This window comes from Oncorhynchus keta, chromosome 14 (assembly GCF_023373465.1).
Source record: "Oncorhynchus keta strain PuntledgeMale-10-30-2019 chromosome 14, Oket_V2, whole genome shotgun sequence".
Classification (NCBI taxonomy): domain Eukaryota; kingdom Metazoa; phylum Chordata; class Actinopteri; order Salmoniformes; family Salmonidae; genus Oncorhynchus; species Oncorhynchus keta.
The window spans coordinates 63527765-63550929 of NC_068434.1; the positions used below are offsets into that span (position 1 = coordinate 63527765).

At 41.6% G+C, this 23165-nt stretch overlaps 1 protein-coding gene across 2 annotated transcripts; it reads right to left on the minus strand.

The window, feature by feature from the left end:
* Nucleotides 1-373: 373 nt before the first annotated feature.
* On the minus strand, nucleotides 374-15440 carry LOC118393761 (cytoplasmic dynein 1 light intermediate chain 2-like). Of its 2 annotated transcripts, none has more exons than XM_035786809.2 (13): nucleotides 15148-15440; nucleotides 14288-14361; nucleotides 13995-14111; nucleotides 13592-13822; nucleotides 10119-10285; nucleotides 7399-7492; nucleotides 7132-7267; nucleotides 6040-6151; nucleotides 5874-5933; nucleotides 5260-5304; nucleotides 4991-5108; nucleotides 4265-4393; nucleotides 374-3633 (listed from the first exon to the last, which is right to left on the minus strand). In XM_035786809.2, exons 1-13 carry the CDS (start codon nucleotides 15240-15242, stop codon nucleotides 3617-3619), a joined length of 1395 nt encoding a protein of 464 aa, XP_035642702.1. In that variant the 5' UTR covers nucleotides 15243-15440; the 3' UTR covers nucleotides 374-3616. The 2 variants fall into 2 exon arrangements, with proteins under 2 accessions (XP_035642702.1, XP_035642701.1); XM_035786808.2 differs by having other exon boundaries at nucleotides 374-3638.
* Nucleotides 15441-23165: the final 7725 nt, after the last annotated feature.

Genomic DNA, 23165 nt, shown 5'->3' on the forward strand with positions numbered 1-23165 from the left:
AGGACAAATAAATCTTAAGTGTCCTACTGTCCTTGTGTCTGGAAAAACACTGCACTGCCATCTCATGGTCAAGGTCATGAGAAATCCTAAGTACTTCAGAGTACTGACCCTGACAATCACTTGTTCACAATGGAAAAGTAAGTAGGGTGATATTCTTATTTCACTTCCACTTATAGTCCATTCACATGCTACTCAGTGACAACTGGTAGGTTGAGGGGTTTGATAAAATGACTACCTATGTACCCAATGGTGTCACTTCTAGAATCCACACTGAATACCAGTAAATTAAACAGTGAAACAGAGCAATATTCAATGTGGATTTTACTTCCCACCTACACACAGTATCATGATTTGAGACAAAGGGATACAAAAGTAGTCTGGATTCTTTGTTTTATTGAAGCCAGAGCTGACAGACACTTTTCCTTATCTTTGTCGGCACAAAAAGCGAGATACCACATGGCTGCATACTGCATCATGTTAAAGCATACAATCACACTCATTTGAATATGTCCAGGGCACAAACACAGTACTCCATGTGGTTAAAAGGTGTTTATATCCTGAATAAAATGGACTTGTAAGCAAAAGCTAAAAAATCTCCTATAGGTGTATATTTTCAAGGGCTGAAGGCATAGCACTAAGATGATGTATAGAGCAGTCACTTTTAACTTAAGCTTGAAAAATATGTTACAATATCTGTTTTTCATTCAATCTTGGGGATATCCAATCATCAAAAACTTGCAATTTGGAAATCAAGCAGAGTGAATACTTTTCCTTGATGTACTAGCCAAACATACAGATTTCTGTTTGGCTAATGCTGATGTTTAGTAACTATGTGGAGACAAACATCAGAGAAGTGAACGAGTTCATGAATTTCTAGGCTGTTACCACCCTAAAATATATCTATCCTATATAATTTAAGCAAAGTAAGGCTTGCAAACAGAAACCATTGTTGTGCAGAAAATAGAACAGAATAATACTGAGACGCTCTGCAATGAGCAGGTGTGACAGAAATACACCTGAAAAACTAAAGAGCATTGACATGCATTTTAGATGTGGAATTCTTAAAAACCTCCATAAAGGTTGAGGTTTAAAAGTCTGGAGAAGATTTGACTGCCAGGGCCATGTTCGTTATACTGCTAATCCCCAACATATTAACGCAATATTAAGTGCGTCATACTTGTAATTCATCAATACACGTTCTAAGCCGGCAGGAAGAAGAGTATGCATTCTCTAGTTTAAACAATAACATCTGGGGGTTCATTACAGCTCTCTAAATGAAAGTGCTTATTTCAACATAAGGAAATACTCCTGGGTGTCCCAATATTGTGCTTGAATTTCAGAAACTGAACTTAAGATGCAAATTTCTACCCAATGAATATAAGCGCTTCATTTTGATACAATCAAAATCCAGCCCATTCTCATCTTATTCTTACTACAGATTGGTTCATGCAAAATAAAGTAGACTGCACACCTCTTGGTCTTGTGATCCCCCCCCCCCCAGAGCAAAATAAAACCGTGTTAGCCAGGTAACTCAAGTAGGGGTTATGTACACGGACCACCTTAGAATGTACTTTGGAATGATGGGTGTTCTATGCAGGGACAGGGGGGGATGGTCACCTGGAAATCAAATGAGACTATTTACACACACCAATTGCGGAATCTTTGGTTCCAGGTTCCAATTCTATGTAGTTTCTGTTGTTTTAAAAGCCAAGTATCTGCTCTTACAGTTTATTAAATCCATGTTACAATTGCTGATCTGCAAATTAACCATAGCTAGACTGTATGTAGATTTGAAGGTGATCATTTAGTTATTTCATTGTGATTAATCAAATCATCTTACGATTTTTACAAATAATTTGATATGGTACAGTATTAGATTGGATGTAATTGTTCAAAAGTTTACAAAAAACATTGGCAGAACTAGGACAATTTAAAAACCTACAAGGACACAAGAAAAGGCTGATAATATTGACTAAGATCTACACTGAGTGAAGGCAGGGTGCACAGATGGACAAATTGTGAACTGTATGTACACTGAAGGCAAAAAGCCAACATTGTAAATGGGCACTGAAGATCACACTAAAGATCTGTGGACAATGCAATTTCCTACTGGGCCACGATTTCTACACCAACATCATGTAGAAATCGGGAATGTTTAACCTGACCTGCCATATAGCTTGTATAAAACATTTGAAACTGAAAAAGAACAGAGCTAAATTTCCTTCTTAAGGATAACCCATTTCATTAAATCCATAGTAATTGATTTCCAAATGCTTTGGCCGCACAAGTGAGTGGTTTAAACCACGCAAGTGTTCATCTGGGGGACACAAACTATAAACTTGTGGTTACTTCTAAAAATCTGCATCTAGATACCTTTACAGTTTATAAAATGAAAGGCATTCTCATTATTGCTCAAGTGAACAATGTCATCTAGGCCACAGAAGTAAGCTACATTTCTTTTGAAACCTTATGCAAAGACCAGACTTGTTATACAAAAAAAAAAAATTACTTGAATGACCGAACTGGACAACATTTTACCGTTGGTGCTACAGTGCATTTCCTCTTTAAGTAGACAAGCAGCTCTACTATGACACAAACAGTTACTGAGCCAGGCACTTGGGAGTTATAGTAGGAAAGATGCTGCCCCCAAAACACCTCTAGGCAAAAGAGCGTTCCTTGCAAACTCTACACTTGCCAATCCCAACAGTGCTCAATTTATCCCAGACATTTCTTCATAATTTTGTAAAATAAATTGCATTTTGTACAAAATAAAACCAAAGCTTGAATTGCAATTTCGCTGATATTTACAGAATCCTTAAAGATGACTAGTTGGACCTGTCATTTTGTAGGCAGATGCCACTGTTTGCTTTCAGCTATCTGTATTTGTCACATTAGTGTCATGACGTCAGTGGAGTTTAACATGTTATGAGATATAGCTATCTAAACCCTTTTCTAATCACAAACAGTGCAGAAAAAAATAAAAATAAATGTTTTTTTTATATATAAATACATCAGTATCATATCTAACCTTTTTTTTACATACTACATACACTTGCAAGTATTTCATTTTTTTAATGAATATATTTAGGGTTTAATTGTTCTTATCACAACTGCTTTCCTTCCATAATATTAGCTGAACAAGAGGCCACAGCACCTTTCCACTCTTTAAGCTTGTGAGAGATGGTGTATCCCCTAGCTAACTGAGGGCTCGCAGACCAGGGGATTTGGCTGCCTCCCAAGGAGTGTGCACGCATTACTTAACCCGACATCCCTTGCAAAAAAAAAACATTACAATTGAAGTAATAAAGATAGATACAGCCAAGTCTTCAATTCCTCCTTCTCCAAACCTCCACCTTTCGTTCTTTCTCCATATTTCCAAAATAACCAATATATCTGATAGCATCTCAAACTCATTTGGCAAACTACTGTCTGCTGACTGATATACACATTGGGAATTTGGTCTTATTTAGTTTTTTTTATGCTTGTGTGTTGGTTTTCCAGTATTTGCAGTGGACAATGCTGTTGTTGCGTTCACACTTCGTTCTCTGTTGGTGTGTTGTTAGCTGTAACCATGGAGTCCGGTTTGCGAGTCATTCTATCCAACTCTGCCTGGACGTCAGTCAAAACCGGCTTCTGCCCTTGGAAAATAAAAGAGAGAACAGAAAGTAATCTCCTGTAGCTTCTGTGCCTGTACTAGAAATGGACTGTTATGGCCAGGCCAGCAAGCGGATGAAAACTGACGAGATGTGGTCCCATGCTAAATGACTTCAGTTGCATCATGTGACAGGTGCACGCACACATGCAAAACCAACCCTGAGACATTAAAACACATTCCATGCATATTCTTTCAGTTATGTCATTAGCTGCACAAGGCCATTAGGACACAAGGCCATGCAAGTATGCTGAGATAATGGGTTAATACAACTTCATACTGAATGAACAAACAAAAACGAGAGAAATATGCAGTGAGCAGTGGTATGTGCTTGGTGTCATTTGGGGTGGTTGTGTGACATTTTGCAGCCAGAGAATGACACATTGGTAACAGCTGTGGTGTCCCATGCATACAGGCCTTTCACCAGTTCCTCCAGTGGCAGAGGAGTTTAGTGGAACTCTTTTTCTCCTCTAGGACCTGCCAAGAAGTCCCTCTCTTTCAGGCTCTAGGGGTAAACCTCCAGACAACAGCATGGCCCAAAGGCAACAAGAGGCAGTTAAACCAGAGAGAAGCCAGTGACAGCCTGGAGGGCCAGGCCAGAGGAGGCCATACCTGTTTTCTTGACAGATCCTGGAGATCCTGCTCCTGCAGCTCCGGTGCCTGGACTCCCAGGGGACCCAGTCTTTTTACTCAAAAGGCTGTTAAAGAAGTTGGCCAGCACTCCCTCGTTTGCTGCTGCTCCTGAGACACAAACACATGAGACAAGCAGAACCATGATATTTAAATGAGAGATCTCTTCCATACAATTCAGACACGTAACAGTTATTACTGTATGATCATGATATTCATAATTTCGTCATAAAAAAACATTAGTGCACATACATGATCATACTTTAACTGGAACTCCATTTACATAATTCAATGCACATGCATTCCTAGAGGATTAACTGTCCGTTTTTGTATAGTGTATCCACATCCTTTCCTCTCCACATGGCCTTAACAACAGGGTGGGGGTTGCAGGTCTCAAATAAATTTGGTTTAATTTAAGCGGATCTATTCACGCTGGCATGCACAGTTCCCCCACTGAGCTTAATGGAGAAAATGTCAATATTTCTCCCCAAGCAAGGCCAGCGGAGGGAGGTGTGCAGGAATCTATTGTTAATGGAATTATTTCAATAGCTACCTCAGGGGGGGCAGTGGTTAGACAGCAGTCACACACTTCCAACACCCAAAAGAAGTGTTGCCCAAATGACTGCCAGTTCTCATACAACAGTTTCAATGACACTCTGTAAAAACACAAATAAATGGTGTGTAGTAAGTTCCAGTGGTCCAACTTACCCTTCATGTTGGGGTCAGGTTTCTTGACCGCGGTCATTGGCGAGACACTGGCCACATTGGTACAGCCTGTACGGCCAGTGGGTCGAGGAGAGCCAGAAGCAGTCCGTCCAGGAGATTCCTGAAACACAGACAGAAGACAAAGAGTGGAGTAGTGAGGCAATTTAAATTAATCACGGCTCCTAGTGATGAAATAATTGTCATCCAACACGCATGTTAAGAAAATGTGGCAATGAAAAGAAAAAAAAAGTGGTAGATGTTATCACACTTACTGTTGCTCCTCTTGTTGGTGTGGCCGGCTGCTTAGCCAACAAAGACTTAAGAACAGACAAAAATTTAAAAAATGGTGAGACAATATTTTATTTTCACATTTTTCCTGAAATAATTTGGCCCATAGAATTCTGCATTTGTATCTTATATTTTCCAACCCCCATAACATTCCCAGAAACACTTTTTTTACATCACAGATTATGGGCATAGTAGAAACAAACATTGTATGGATGTATACAGGTAGCTGGACCTTACAGGGACTGACTGACTGAAGCCCACTACAAAGAGGAAGCGCGCTTCGCCCTGAGGCAACCACGTGATCTCTCAGAAACAACACCCTTTCAACCAATTACGCTAAAGCACTGGGAGTTCTCAGGCATCTGATTGGCCCGTGAGGAAGTGCAGAATAGGAACCCCAGGCTTTGAAGCCTGGGAAAGGCTAATAAAATTAAACTGGCTCCACTATCCACAATCCCAGCTTTGAACAAAACCAATTATTTTTTTCTCAACTCACTACCATCTAGTGTGCATCTTTAGAAGAGGAGATAACATGAAATTGCAAACATGAAAGCAATTCCAGAACTGTGTGATCTAGAATGTAAACAAATACACATACCTGTTGCTTCATAAGGAAAACCTGCTCATCCTCTGCATTTACCTCCTTATCATGAACCAGCTAGAAAGAGAAGACATGAATGTCAAACCAAGGGAGTTGCATAAGGAACATTAGTAAAATTCCAAAAGTCCAAGACATGTAATCTGTAGAAGTCTCATGATCATACCTTCCGTACTGGAGGCTTCATGATGAAGTCTTCAAAGGGGTCTTCAGGTCTCACCGTTGTGAAATTTTCATGCAAAATTGCAATCTTCTTCTCATTGTCCCATCCAGATGGACTAGGAAAAGAAAACAGTTTTGTTTGGTACTCGAGCAATGACAAATAGTTTGTTACAATAACTTTCAAAGGCAATACAGTGCACATTCATATAACTTCAGAACTGTCCACCAGTTAAAAGCCTAGCTTTTAATGGCGTTGGGCCAGTACCTGAAAGTTAGCTGGTTCGAATCTCTGAGCCAACTAGGTGAAAAATCTGTCGATGTGCCCTTGAGCAAAGCACTTAACCCTAATTGCTACTGTAACTCACTCTAGATAAGCGTGTCTGCTAAATCAGTGGTTCCCAAACTGTGGAGGGGTGCGAGGGGTTGGACGCAATGCCCCCCCCCAATTAAAAAAATAACATTTATAAATGTTTGAACTCAGTCCAGCTTTAAGCTTACTCTTGAAAGTTGTAATAGTAGAATGCACAAGGTTAATTTCAATTGGGTAGTACATCATCAATTCCTCTTGTCATGTTAGTTATTGCATATCTTAGAGATATTTATAATTGTCAGAAATGTCCAGATCAACTAGCCCATGTCAGCCAACATTCTTTTAATTTGTTTTTTTTATCCCAAAGATGGTTGTAATTTTTTTGTCACTCAAATATCACGAATACACATTACATTGTCACAATGTATAGAATTGCAAAAAAAAAAGTTGCTTTAAAAACAGCAAAATGTTCTTTGCACCACATAAAAAAAAATGTGTAGAACTGCAGGAAATAAGCTTTGAACCTACAACATTTTCTCCACCCCTGTTTGTGTCATAAACAGTGCTTGTGACCATAGACATTGGGTGCGCAAGGTGCTCCAATGCTGGAAGGCCCCCCCGAGTGAAAACGTTTGGAAACCCCTATGCTAAATGACACATTTTTTAAAATGTAGATCTCCTTTTTATTTTTGAGGAAATGAAAGGGCAAATCACAAGATGGAAATTTATGATTTCATATAGTCTTGTTACCCCAATATGTGGGCACCTAACAAAGCATTCACTTACATTAAAATAGCATCCTTCTCCACCACTAAGGCAGGCATGGTGAACTGGAAGTCGTATATTTTGTGCACGATGTATTTATAGAGGAGGTCCAGGTTCTTCTCCTCTTTGACGGATGTGTAAATCAAGGCAGCTCCATCTGTCAGGTGAGGTTAAGGAACATGCAGAGACATGATAGGGCACAAAATTAAATAGAACACATAAAATTGTATATCCATGGTGGGGCCGGTCATTCTAAGGGTGAGTGTTGTGTTTGAGTAGAAAGGATACACTGTAAGCAGAATCGTCGGATGTGGGACTGGATGAAGTCGAAGTGCTCCTCTCTGAAGTCATGCTCCTTCTCTAAAACACTGACTGCATCACACTGTGGAGAGAGACATTGTTATAACACTGTACATTGCCATAATTATATTTGAAATGTCTCTATTCCTTTTAAACTTGTGAGTGTAATGTTCACTGTTAATTTTTTATTCCACTTTGTTTATCTATTTCACTTGCTTCAGCAAATGTAAACATATACGTTTCCCATGCCAATAAATCCCTTTGAATTGAACTGAAAGAGAGATCCCGAGAAAGAGCGAAGTACACAGCAACAACTGGAGCAAGAAAACCATACCCTCCTACAGAACATAAAAATGACTTTGCTCACTTCTTCATGCCTCCCTTTCAGTCTCAGCCACGACCCTCCCTCACTTCCGCTCTCCTCCCCTCCACTCGCTTGCAAGTTCCCCTCCTCCCTCCCTCTAGGAAGGAGCAGTAAAATCCTGCAGGCAGGCACCACCCTGTCTCTCACACACAGATAAACTTCCCCACAGTGACCACAAGATGGTAACCTTGACAACAACAGGACTAACTGGCTGAGCATGACTCAGGGAATGCCAGGCTACCTACTTCCTGAAAAAAAAAAATGGCAGTAGTAAAGACAGCAGGCCTGGTTAAATATGCAGTAGCCCATCATTAAATATGCATACCCAAGTGCAACAATCATTGGGACTTATAGGGATATTTTGCGATTTTAGCAATGATGTTCGTTATCTACTTCCCCAGAGTCAGATGAACTTGTGGATACCATTTTTATATGTCTCTGTGTCCAGTAAATCAAATCAAATTTATTTATATAGCCCTTCGTACATCAGCTGATATCTCAAAGTGCTGTACAGAAACCCAGCCTAAAACCCCAAACAGCAAACAATGCAGGTGTAAAAGCACGAAGTATGAAGGAAGTTTGAGGTAGTTTTGCGAGACAATGCTAACTAGCATTAGCACAATGACTGAAAGTCTATGGTATCTGCAAGCATGCTTAATAATGTAACCTGTGTATCTGTGTCACCGAGTAAACTGGCATTCACATTCCTTATAGCTCTGTAAACTGCAGCAGTTAGTGAGAACTTTACATTGCACTCAATCTGTCAATCAAAATCAATGACATAATGGATTTAGAAAATGCAGCAAATGGCCTCCCGAATGGCACAGCGGTCTAAGGCACTGCATCGCAGTATTGCAGCATCACTAATGCCTGGGGTTTGATCCCTAGCTGTGTCACAACCGGCCATGACCGGGAGCCCCATAGGGCGGTGCAAAATTGGCCCAGCGTCGTCCGGGTTAGAAGAAGGTTTGGGGCCTCCCGGGTGGCGCAGTGGTTATGGGCACTGTACTGCAGCGCCAGCTGTGCCACCAGAGGCTCTGACGTAACCGGTCGCGGCCGGGAGGTCCGTGGGGCGACACACAATTGGCCTAGCGTCGTCCGGGTTAGAGAGGGTTTGGCCGGTAGGGATATCCTTGTCTCATCGCGCACCAGCGACTCCTGTGGCGGGCCGGGCGCAGTGCGCACTAACCAAGGTTTCCAGGTGCACGGTGTTTCCTCCGACACATTGGTGCGGCTGGCTTCCGGGTTGGATGCGCGCTGTGTTAAGAAGCAGTGCGGCTTGGTTGGGTTGTGTATCGGAGGAAGCATGACTTTCAACCAACCGAGCCCATTTGGGAGTTGTAGCGATGAGACAAGATAGTAGCTACTAAACAATTGGATACCACGAAATTGGGGAGAAAAAGGGGTAAAATTCAACAACAAAAAAGGTTTGGCCGGGACGGGATTTACTTGGCTCATCGCACTCTAGCGACTCCTTGTGGCAGGCCAGGCACCAGCAGGCTGACTTCTGTCATCAGTTGAACAGCGTTTTCTCCGACACTTTGGTGCGGCTAGCTTCTGGGTTAAATGAGCGGGTGTTAAGAAGCGCGGTTTGACGGGTCATGTTTAGGAGCACGCATGTCTCGACCTTCATCTCTCCTGAGCCCTTTAAGGAGTTACAGGGATGAGACAAGATCGTAATATTATAAAATTGGGGAGAAAAAGGGGGTAAAATTCAAAAAACTAAACATGTAATCAAAAGAAAATACAGCAAATAGTCTGAAAATATGGAACAGCAGTTTCTTCAAAGACAGAGCACACTTGAAATCCACAAATTCCCTATGTATAGCGCCTGAAGAGAGGACACTTCACTAATGCTCTGAGTATATTCAACAAACTGTACTAAAGACCAAGATTAATTCCCCAGGAGTGAAATAACCATTTTCTCCCTAAAGGTAGAAGAGAAACAGAAAAACAGTGAGCAGTGAAAATAACACATTCACTAGTCCTCGTCATAACTAGCATGTGAAGAGCTGACAACAGTGTGTTCTTTTAAAGTAGCCATTTGCCAGAAGCTCATGGACAAGGAATAATGTGGTGCTTTCATGGGCTGAAGATGCTGCATCACAGGCAACACTAAAAACCAGCAACCCAAGACAGGGGATGATCAGGCACCAACCATGAAATGGACTGCCAGAGTGGAGAGTCAACGGTGTACTAGTTAGTAGTGGGCCCGTGGGGAATCTGAGGCTCAGTGTAATTTAAAATCTTTTAGTACAAAAATTGGCTATTCATTTCAATACTGGTGCCTAAAAATGGGAGGCTACTTCTTTCAGGTACCTGTATTCAACCAGCCTCAACTTACCTTTGTGCAAACTATTAGCACTGGAATGCCCAAGTTGTGTGTGAGAACGTTTTCCCCGAGCGGTAGCACCACGCCCTCGTCTTCCCCCCCTGCAGGGGGAGCCCGTCTCTGGGGAGAGGCTGGGTCGGCTCCCTCCGGCTCTGTGTACTCCTGGAAGGCCTTCACCACTGTGGGGCAGACAGGGGACGGACGCATTAGTTAGGCCAGTCGCAATGGACCTTCTTCATTTGGAGGATCAATAATCTTTACAAGATTTAAACACAGGTGGTATAGAGAGCATATATTTTCTTCTGATTGAAATAAAGCATGCAGGACAGCATCACAAATGGGTACTCCATAACTAGGGCCCTGAGTTTTTAAAGACCAAGTTACAAGAAATTGAGAAGAAAAAAAATGTAGTCCCCATTCTTAACAGATGATGTTGAGTTTCTGATTTCCTGTCCTGTAGGCTATGTAGGGAAGGACTGGGGTCTTACCCTTGGCTATCAAGGCACTCAGCCCCTCACACTCCCTGTTCTCCGGACCCAACCATTCTCACTGAACTACAGAACTCGCTGCACCAGGTCTGTAGAGATGTGAGCTTATCGGACAGCAACTCCTCTCCTGCCTGCTCCAATACCAGACTGGAAAATAACTCCCACTGTGTTTTACACACAAATAACTAACCGTCTGCTGTAGTCAAGCAGACAACAACCCATCCATCATTTATATATTCATGCCCCTATGTGCTGTCGACTCCACCTCAACAGAATATCAAAATTATCATTAGCTTCTCCTAGACTTGCTACAGGACGCAACCCCAGAGACTGTAGTCTGTAGATATGTAAACAAGTGCAAAAGCTTTTAGTACAACTTGCTAATATATTTACACTCCAAAGAGCTTTTCTAACATGATTAGTAAGATAATGATGGATGCATATTGCTACAGCAAAACACAAAGGCTAGGTCTATTTTCACAAGGTCTATTTTGGTATAAAGCAGAAGAATAACTCCCAATGGGGCACTGCTGCAGGCAGCTGTGTTGGCAGTCTGTCCCCTGTATGAATCCCAGCACAGCAGCACTGAGTAGTGGTCTGGGAAGGCTGTTCCCCTTCCTCAGGAACCTGAGGAATGTAGTTACGGCTGACCCTGAGAGCCAGTGTTGCTCCAGGACTGTCCTCCACCAGGAACAAAACAGAACAACCCTTAGGGTGCTGGGCTGCCTGGCCTCGGCCCTGTGATGTAAACTCCAGCTGATTGGGAGCAGGTATGGGATCAGACTGCCTGTTCAGGCGCTGATCTGTGCCAGCTAAAGCTGCAGGGGGGCAGCAGAGCCTGGACACAACAGTCTCAACTAACGAAGACAAACCAAAAGATACAAATGTGCAATTTCCCTAGTGTAACACTATGGCACTTAGACTATTGGACAAACAATTCTCCAAAGAACTCAAATAACTGGTTGTACAAAAAAAATGCCCCCCCTCACATGGTTCCCTTGAATAACATTCTTAGGCAGGCACTTCTCAGCCATTGAGCCATGTTTTTTGTCCTTGGATATTTTGGTAGACTGTCTTGGTGGGAGTGACATACATAGTTATGGCCTACATTTCTTACATAACCCGGCTGAGCGGCAAAACGTTTTTACTGAGGTAAAAACAGTAAAGTGCCTGTCAGAAAGGTGCAGTGGTCACACTTCTAGCCTTCATCTGTACAGTTATAAATCAGACACCACTTTAAATCAGAAGGACAGATAGAGACAAGAGCGTGACTCATCCATTGTTCGACTTTGCCCACTTAACCATTCTAGTACAAACATAGGTGGGGCCAAATTGCTTTACAGTAAGCATTAGCCTTGATAAAACTTTATGAACAATGTGAAGCATAACTCCCTTTTTCCTGCACGACCCTTCAGCTTAATGGCCTGTAATGCAGAAACATAAGAGAGATATTACTGAATTCTGATAATGACAGTTGTGACTAGAACAACTGTTGATCTGTGTTATTTCAGTGCATGATACAGCAAGGAATGGTTCTGCTACAGAACACCATCAAGCTGCTCCAGTTTCAACTGAGCCAGAACGTCCTGCCCACTCGATATCCCTTCCATGCTTAGACTCACTCTGGTGTCAGAAGAAACCATGATGCAACACTGCTGTAAGAGCGCCTGGACCTGGACACCAGCCATCCCTCCTCCCTTTGGATATGTCGGACTAGTCTGGCATGTGCAGTGATGACATCATTACTGACATCCTGAAAGATGAGCACTGTCTGGATGATATGCTACTCTGCTAGGTTAGAAAGCTGGAACTGCTTGTGGGTGGGCATGTATTCAACAAAAGAGTTTGACAGGGAGCATATGCCAGCCTGGCTACCTGTGTTGGATATCAGCAAACACCAGTCGCCAAAATTAGGCCTACACTATTGAACAAAGTTACATTTATTTACTAGTACAACACAATCCACAATGGAGAAAAAAAGGCTTGACTCCTATGCAAATGCTTTCCTCCCTATATTGAGAAAGGCAAACCAAGTCTTCATCTACCAAAATAATACAATTTAGCCTCCAGTATAGATTCAGCTAATCACAGATTGGTCCAGTAGAAGCATTCAGGTTATGCAAAATATTTACAATATTTGCCATAGAATGCAGTAATGTGCTACCTTACCTGAAAGTTTTTTTTTGCCTTCAGAAACATCATGTTTTTGCTACTTCCCCTTCCACACATTTCAGTTTGTCAACAGTTAGGCCTAGTGGTTCTCCAGTCACAAAACTGACACTTAAATCCAGAGGTCATAGGCCTACGGTGGATTGATGACAAAAACAATGGTGAACTTATCTACTAGGTCTATATGTGCACATTAAGCATGGCATTGGTTTAGTTGATGGCAAAATCAAACCAATCTCGAAAGCATCTCCAAGTAGAGTAACTTTTTTCCCCAGCCTTCTCAAGAGAACCGTAGATAACCCCAGGCTCTTGTAAGAGCCTGTAACTTCAGAGCACAAAAGAGCACTTCATGATCATATCTAAAATGATCAGGAGGGAGCACTCAGTATAAGACAGTGATCAAGAGAGCAGGCTTTGGTCATCATGACTGAACACAGCTGATAATCATGGGCCTTTCTGATGACCTAGAAACTACCATGACCATTTGTAATTGTATACTTCAGTGTCTGAGATTTCTACTGCTGTTCCCTTTAGTTTAAATGAAAAACCAGCCAGCATCCAACTGTAGCCTAAATCTGTTGTGTAAGTATCCATCTCATTGGCTCTGTCTGGGATGTTCACTATGCTGCAGACACTTGCCAAACAAAACCATGTCATCAGCTCCACAAGCAACAAGCATCTCACAACATAAAAGACAGCAATTATCATCACCTATACTGTCTGACTGTCAAACAAACACAGTTCAATGTTAGGACTGGCCTTGGACAATCAACCCCAGACACTTTGTCGCAGCAGCCAAGGTGAAGTAGATGATTCAGCACTACTTACTCCTCTGCTCCATCTCTCTCATCTCCTCCGGCGGGATTTTGAGCTTATCCACATGATCACGCAGCACGCTGGCCCACTTCTGGAGCGACTCCATGATGGTCCAGGGTCTTGACATGTCTGCCACAAACACTGCCAAACTGTCGTTCAGCGACTCTGCTGTCACTGCAAACTTTAGCAGGCCTTTGTGATATAAATCCCCATCCAGGATCCACACGTTACAGCGTGTAAGGTCTGCAAAAATTCAGAGATGTACAGTCATGCAAAAAATAAATGTTTTTTCATGTTTATTTCACCTTTATTTAACCAGGTAGGCCAGTTGAGAACAAGTCCTCATTTACAACTAGGAACATGTAGCCTAACCCATGTACACTTGTATTTTTTGCCACTGAAACAGGGAACATACCATCTATGTCCTCATCGTGGACATTCAGATACAGATACTCCAGGCCTCTTCCTTTCTTATTGTGCTCTGCTCCTTGGAGTTTTGCCATAATCGTTGTCTTTCCTGACCCATCCTCACCTGAAACATTTCCGCAGAAATGGAAATGTTATTATCATGTTATTTTTATGATTTGGTTTATTTGACTGAAAACATGTATTATTATTTGTATAACATTATATGCAACCTCTCCTGAAAATATGCTACTTCTCCCTTTCGGTGTGATTAAAAGTTAAACGCCATGGATGTACACTTACCAAACACCAATATGTTCTTCCCAGATGGCAACTTAGAACTTGAACGTGTTGAAACCTCACTGAGAATTGAAGTCCTGAAGGGAATAACAATGAAATTAGTTTTCTTGCTAGTTATCACATGATGAAATTAAGTAGCCTAGGCCTAAAACATAGCCTACTGGTAGGTGTTTGTCTGCCCACCAAGACCGTTAGCTAGCTAACACTTGTTATGATAATTAGCCTACCTTGTCAAATGAGCTTTTGAGTGTCAGCATCAACTTGCAAGGTGTCAAGTCACCCAGGTAACGTGAGTCAGCTGTCACTGAGCATCGCTAGCTAGCTATATCGTTTCTTAATTTTGTATATTTTATATAAATAAAATAAGTTTGACTGGCTTGGCAATATTAAAACATAGCTACTTATGCAGGTGTAGCCATAACTATCAAGGACCATCAACTATTCTGTGGCTTCGGGTCAAGCTGGAAAGTACGCGAGTTAACGTTAGCTAGCTACTGTACATTATTTGGTCCTGCACAATCAGACGACAATAACTTGGCTAATAAGCTAGTTACTATAACGCGCCTGTTAGTAGGATTGATATGGTGTGAATATTGGTTAGCCTGCCTAGTTATCTATACGTTTTGCTCGTTTGTTATTGTAACTGGTTAGTTATGTAGCTACACTAACTAGCTAAAGCGAAGTTGTTGTAGCCTAGCTTACGTTTGCTATTGTAACTACGAGTTAGCAAGTTAACTGTTTTGAAGGCATCCGGGACTGTTGATGAGGGCACCCGGCAGTGACAAAGCACATTAAACAAGTTAGTAAAAAGCTTCTCCATTACAGAAAATAGCACATTGTAAATCACGAGTACTTGAACTTGCCATAGGTTTTGTCCTTCCTCGTCTTCGTTGCTATTTTCCATATTGTCGCCTGCCCCGGCTGCGCCCAGGAGCTTCTTCTCCAGAACGGGAGCCATCTTCTTTCTACTGCCACAAAGAGAGAGGCGCGACTTGGGCGCCCTAGAACCTTGTTAAAACTGTGTGAACGCGATTTACACCGCAACAAATCCCGGAACGCGGCTCATCTTTGATGGTGCAAAATCTATAGTTTAACAACACAGAGAAGTAGGATGGATACCTACCACATTTTGCTATCAATCAAGCACCCGATACAGACAATGGGTCAAAGCTGATGATAACTTATGGTGATAATAGCTCACTCATTTTTCTGTGGACCAATCAAAAAATCTAAAGTGGGCTAGTGTACAATATTGTGCGCATACTAAACCGAGTGCATCTACTTAACTGTATGTTTCAGACAGCCTCCTCCCAAAAACTACATCTGATTATATCATCATGATTTAATAAATTATGTACTGTATTCATGAAAGGGGAAAAAAAGACAAAGTAAAATAACAAGTTGCCATGAAAGTGTTGTGTAGGCTAATTGTGATCAGGCATAATAACAGAGAGCTCAGTACGCGTTGGCTTGCATGATGTCATCCTGCAAGGCTTCTTTTTTATATATATATATATTGGCGTTGTACACTTAATAACCGGTCCAGGATCAGTTGTGCAGCTAGGCCATAATGCATTTGGGTAAATTTGGGGTGGAAAGAGCTGACTGCGCATCAGTTGCAAGACCAAAGAAAATTAACTGGAGCAGCAGAACATACCATAGAGCAGTAGACAGTCGACCGTATACCAGCCAAGTAAAGTGATGCCACCTAGTGGAATCATAAGAAGGCAACATCTAGATTTAGATTGTAGAGAGTGTATTTTAGTCACATGCACATGGTTGCAGTTGTAAATGCAAGGTACAGTGAAAATATTAAACTCTGAGCTACAAGAGGGGGTAGCTAATTGGGTGGCTATTCAGCAACCTGACGGTCTGGGGTTAGAAGTTATATTGGCTAGTCTTTCCATTTTTGCCATGATGCTCTGGTACTGCCCGCGACTGAGTGATGGAAGAGAAAATATTGTATTTTAGCCTTTACTTTATCTATATTTATACTTATGATAAAATACACGCTGGTACAGTATTTATTTGCATACTTAATAAAGCAAATTGTATTGGTCACATACACATATTTAGCAGATGTTATTGAGGGTGTAGCGAAATGTAACTTTAGTTAGTTAGCTAGCTAACTTGCTAGCTGCCTTCCTTCAATGCTTGGCGTCACTGGCTTTACTGACAGACAAGACAGGGAGCTTATGCTAAAAGCCACCAAGCATTGTACTAAAGACTAAAGTTAGCTAACATACCAAACAGGTCTGTTTCTAGACTATCCGATCCGTGTACGGTTCGCTCAATCAATGTCTGAATTTAAACAACTAATCATATAATCATTTCGACTGCTTGAATTCAATTTTCTTAGGTCTTCCACAAGATTGAATTAATGAACAGAGACGGTGTGTGCGTAGCGGGGCTGCAAGAAGATGGATACATTTACGTTTGAAATTTTAGCCATTTAACAGACACTCTTATCCAGGGCGATTTAAAGTAGTGAGTGATACATTTTGCTAGCGGTATGCGGTGTTCACGATTGAGGAAATCATATACTTTTACCAATTGTATTAGGAACAGGTTTTTGTCAGAGGCTTGGCTTGAGGGGAACAAGCCCCTGTTCTGCTTTTCTGCTCAATTACACTAATTTTGCTACACTGCAATACAATATATTACATTTATTGAACTTGTCATTCCAGCATGCTCAGTGTCCTTATATGTTTTTTCACTAGCACACACAATTAGGCTACCTTCTCAGCAATTCCTAAGAGGTTTTATGCACCCCTCATACATCCGGCATCAGTTCTGATACAAGACCTTGCATTCCAAACAAAAATTATAGATTGGATAGTGTGTCCTTTAAACTAATAAACGCTTACTACCAAACAGTAAGCTATGAGTTCACATTACCATGAAAGATACTATCATAGCAAACAGTCGATGTAATTCCATAGTAGAGACAGAAGGTGACACTGTTCTCATAGTAATATTGCCTTCCAGAACTTGGTTCTTCAAAACCCTTGTGATTGAATAATGCATATGATGTGCTTTGTAGAGCCTAGTAAGTGGAACTGAGCACACAAACCATAAAACGTTATACTTGAGGTGTATAGGAAGTCTATAAACTTACCCTCAACCAAAGTAAATCTAACAAATGAACAATCGACTGGTAGTGGTGATAAAGGAAGCATTTTCTCATGTTTCATGCCGCTTAACACTGCCTGCATGGGAAAGAACTTTGGTACAGTAAGGCTGACAAATAGGTTGCTTATTCCCTAAGGCACATGAACAGCATCGGGTGAGCTTGTGACAATTGAGTTTACTGACTACATAATTGAATGGAAGTTCATGTTTTCATGTCTTGGAAAAGTTAATTCCCTTTTAAGTGCCAATCAAATCCAATTGTATTTGTCACATGCACCAAATTCAACAGTTGTAGTAGACCTTACAGTTAAATGATCCCTTACAAGTCCATAACCAACAATGTAGTTTTTTTTTTAATACAACATTTTAAAATATATATAACAAATAATTAAGGAGCAGCAATAAAATAACATTAGGGAGGCTATATACAGGGGTTCTGGTACAGAGTCATTGTGTGGGGGCACTGGTTAGTCAAGATAATTAAGGTAATATGTACATGTTGGTACAGGTAAAGTGGCTATGCATGGATAATAAACAGAGAGTAGCAGCAGTGTAAAAATGGGAGGTGGGGTGTGGACAATGCAAATAGTCAATTTGATTAACTGTTCAAAAGTCTTATGGTAGAAGTTGTTAATAGGCCTTTTTGACCTAGACTTTGCGCTCTGATACTGCTTGCCGTGCGGTAGCAGAGAGAACATTTTATGACTAGGGTGGCTGGAGTCCTTGGGAATTTTTGGGGCCTTCCTCTGACACCGCCTGGTATAGAGGTCCAGGATGGCAGGAAGCTTGGCAATCATACAGATGTAAGATCTGAATTGGATCACCCTGTAAATTCACCCTCGGACATTTAAAACTCCTAGAGTATTTGAGGTTTAAAAGGCTTATCACGATCGTCGTAATGAGCAGACCAAGGCGCAGCGTGAGTATAGTTCCACATATTTGTAATCTCCGATAAACAAACAAAACCATAAAGAAATAAATGTGAAGTCATGAAGTGCACACAAACAATATCCCACAAAACACAGGTGGTGAAATGGCTACCTAAATATGATCCCCAATCAGGCAACGATAAACAGCTGCCTCTAATTGGGAACCATATTAGCACCAACATAGAAATAGACATACTAGAACAACCCCTAGTCACGCTCTGACCTACTACACCATAGAGAACCAAGGGCTCTCTATGGTCAGGGTGTGACAAGGCTCCTAAAGTTTGTCATTTCCATTTAGAAATGTCAGACTTGATTTTCCCTTACAAAAGATGTATCAACCGCTGTGCATTAATTATAGTCCACATTATAATTCAGATTTCCTGTTGCTGCAGAATTTTTTCCATGCTGTAGGAGACTGGCCCAAATGTAGGTACTACATCTGTATGCAGTAAGAAAATATGTAACCCTGCATCCACACCTCTCCCTATTCATTAGCATGTTAATTTCATGAATGCACTTTTTTCAATACTTGTTTGATTGCATTCCACACCATAGAGATGAGAGGCCTCCTCCTCATTGATGAGTTGTGTGATCTAATCTCTGATGGCTCCAGCCCAATGAGAGTGATCAAGTTAAAGCTGGTTCAGTCCACTCTTAGGAGAGACAGAATAACAGGTCTCACTCGCTTGTTTTGTAAGGTGGAATCCAGAACGTCCTTAATGTGTTAATACATTATTACACATGTAATATCTGGTTCAGTAGTGGTTAGTCAAATAATGTAGTCTAGCCTAGTAGGTTATTACAAGTGCTTGAAGTTAAAGGCACATTATGTAGTATCTTTCCCTTGTGGTTACTAAACAATTTCCATATACAATTACAGCTGAAAGAATACAAACGCATGCTATTCCTCCTTTCCTATTCCCCTCTTTCTTTGATTTACACTTGCAATGACCCTTTCCCTCAGTCCATCAAAACAAAATCCACTCCTGGGCAAGAACACAAACTCATGTTTCCTGTCTTGAGAACAAAATGGAATACTCTGCCGTTTACTGTTTCAACATGTCCTGATTAAATTTGCCTGTTCCCTGTCTTTCAACGATGCAGATGATAACAAGACAAGACCTACTGTATATGAAGAACTGTCATCTCTCGGGGGAACTGTACGCACAAAAAAAGAGCAAGTTGTAGAATTTCATTAAACCTCACTCGTTATATTGGGCCCATTAACACATAGAAGGCAAATAGCACAAAGGTGCCATATGTCAGGAAACTTAAAATGGAAAAGTAATATTGAGAGTGAGTGACCTGGCCCGCTGTCACCTTTACGAACAATAACTAACATGAAGAACATTATGTTGAACCTATGGGAATCAGACACCATGTTCCTGAGGGTTTATGGCACAAAGGGCCGTAGCCACCCAAGTGGAAGACTGAGCCACTCTGTCTAAGGCACTGGGAGTTTCACATTTTTTGCACACTTCTAACCTAAATCCAATGACATGGTGAAATTTGTTGTTGAATTCACGTTAGTTGACAACTCAACCAAATGTAAATCAAACATAGACATTGAACTGACATCTGTGCCCAGTGTGCAGGGTTTTAATGAGGTCCGGAAAGTTGAAGCTCATTTACTTCATTTCTATAAAATTTCTCAAGACTCTAAAATGCTATTTGGAGAACAGCAAACAGCAAAAATAAGCAAAAATTTAAGCTGTAAGCAACATTGGCGGGGTTAATGCTGTGGGCCCACTGTGCCACCATCAGGACAAATTGGACACATCGCCAAGGGATGAGCTATGTCTGTACTCCTTAACACGCATGGCAAATATCAGAACTAAAAATCAACCAGATCATTCTAAATACTTTTGATATACAGTACCGGTCAAAAGTTTGGACACACCTACCGATTCAAGGGGTTCTCTTTATTTTTACTGTTTTCTACATTGTAGAATAAAAGTGAAGACAAACTATAAAATAACACATGGAATCATGTAGTAACCAAAAAAAGTGTTAAACATATCAAAATATATTTTAAATATTTTAGATTCTTCAAAGTAGCCACCCCTTTGCCTTGATGACAGCTTTGCACACTCTTGGCATTCTCTCATCCAGCTTCATGAGGAATGCTTTTCCAACAGTCTTGAAAGTCCTCCCACATATGCTGAGCACTTGTTGGCTGCTTTTCCTTCACTCTGCGGTCTAACTCATCCCAAACCATCTCAATTTGGTTAAGGTTGGGTGATTGTGGAGGCCAGATCATCTGATGCAGCACCAACACTCTCCTTCTTGGTCAGATAGTGCTTACACAGTCTGGAGGTGTGTTTTGGGTCATTGTCCTGTTGAAAAACATATTATAGTCCCACTAAGCGCAAGCCAGGTGGGATGGCGTATCACTGCAGAATGCTGTGGTAGACCTGCTGGTTTAGTGTGCCTTGAATTCTAAATAGGTCACAGTGTTACCAGCAAAGCACCATCAGACCTCATCCGTGCTTCACGGTGGGAACCACACATTCGCAGATCATCCGTTCAACTACTCTGCATCTCACAAAGACGCCGGTTAGAACCAAAACTCTCAAATTTGTACTCAACAGACCAATGAACAGATTTCCACCGGTCTACTGTCCATTGCTCGTGTGTTTTGGCCCAAGCAAGTCTCTTCTTATTGGTGTCCTTTAATAGTGGTTTCTTTGCAACAATTAAACCTGAAGGCCTGATTCATGCAGTCTCCTCTGAACAGTTGATGTTGAGATGTGTCTGTTACTTGAAGCATTTATTTGGGCTGCAATCTGTGGTGCAGCTAACTCTAATGAACTTGTCCTCTGCAGCAGAGGTAACTCTGGATTTTCCTTTCCTGTGGTGGTCCTCATGAGAGCCAGTTTCATCATAGCACACAATTAATATTCTCCTTTCCCCCTTCTGATGACCAGGTGGCGAATCGCATCTCTGCATGTCTGGCAGACATATCAGTGTGGATGGGACTGCCCTCGTTCTTCCTCCCGGGGATGCCCGTTCCATGATCTCGCCATCACGGTTGACAACTCCATTGTGTCCTCCTCCCAGAGCGCTAAGAACCTTGGCGTGATCCTGGACAACACCCTGTCGTTCTCAACTAACATCAAGGCAGTGGCCCGTTCCTGTAGGTTCATGCTCTACAACATCCGCAGAGTACGACCCTGCATCACACAGGAAGCGGCGCAGGTCCTAATCCAGGCACTTGTCATCTCCCGTCTGGATTACTGCAACTCGCTGTGGGCTGGGCTCCCTGCCTGTGCCATTAAACCCCTACAACTCATCCAGAACGCCGCAGCCCGTCTGGTGTTCAACCTTCCCAAGTTCTCTCACGTCACCCCGCTCCTCCGCTCTCTCCACTGGCTTCCAGTTGAAGCTCGCATGCGCTACAAGACCATGGTGCTTGCCTACGGAGCTGTGAGGGGGGAACGGCACCTCAGTACCTCCAGGCTCTGATCAGGCCCTACACCCAAACAAGGGCACTGCGTTCATCCACCTCTGGCCTGCTCGCCTCCCTACCACTGAGGAAGTACAGTTCCCGCTCAGCCCAGTCAAAACTGTTCGCTGCTCTGGCCCCCAATGGTGGAACAAACTCCCCACGACGCCAGGACAGCGGAGTCAATCACCACCTTCCGGAGACACCTGAAACCCCACCTCTTTAAGGAATACCTAGGATAGGATAAAGTAATCCTTCTCACCCCCCTTAAAAGATTTAGATGCACTATTGTAAAGTGGCTGTTCCACTGGATGTCATAAGGTGAATGCACCAATTTGTAAGTCGCTCTGGATAAGAGCGTCTGCTAAATGACTTAAATGTAAATATAAAAAAATGTAATAGCACTTGATGGTTTTTGCAACTGCACTTGAAGAAACTTTCAAAGTTCTTGAAGGTCATTCAAACTGGAAGATTTCACGTCTTAAAGTAATCATCTGCTGTTTCTCTTTGCTTATTTGAGTGGTTTTTGACATAATATGGACTTGGTCTTTTACCAAATAGGGCTATCTTCTGTATACCACCCCTACCTTGTCACAACACAACTTATTGGCTCAAACGCATTAAGGAAAGAAATTCCACAAATTAACTTAAGGCACACCTGTTAATTTAAATGCATTGCAGGTGACTACCTCATGAAGCTGCTTGAGAGAATGCCAAGAGTGTGCAAAGCTGTCATCAAGGCAAAGGGTGGTGACCCAAATATATAATATATTTTGATTTGTTTAACACCTTTTTGGTTACTACATGATTCCATATGTGTTATTTTACATGTTTGATGTCGTCGCCATTATTCTACAATGTAGAAAAGAGTAAAGTAAAATTCTTGAATGAGAAGTTGTGTCCAAACTTGACTGGTACTGTATTGTTGACTATTTCTAATGATATTGATTACTTTAAATGTCTTCTTCTCCTGAACCAAATTTTGTATGTAGCATCTATGGATGTACGTCTTTAAACACATTTCCCAAGAGTCTATCTAAAACAACATGGCTGATACAAACCAATGAGCTTGCATTAATGTTTTTTTTTCCCTGTCCAGCAGCGCCCCCATGCAGCCAAACTCAACAACCATAATCCACAGGTTAGCTAGACTCACCTCCTTAAGCGTGTATGCCAAATTTCATAGACATGTGCCCATTATAGCGCCACTGTGTGGTTTATCTAAATGTGCGTAGATATGTTGAGTCTTGACAGTGTTTGGAACATGTTTACCAATTTGTCGTCACAATAAGAAGATTCTTGTCTGATTTGTATGCATTCATGTGCGAGACCACACCCACGTGAATGTTTATTGTTCAAAAGCGGTGCGTTT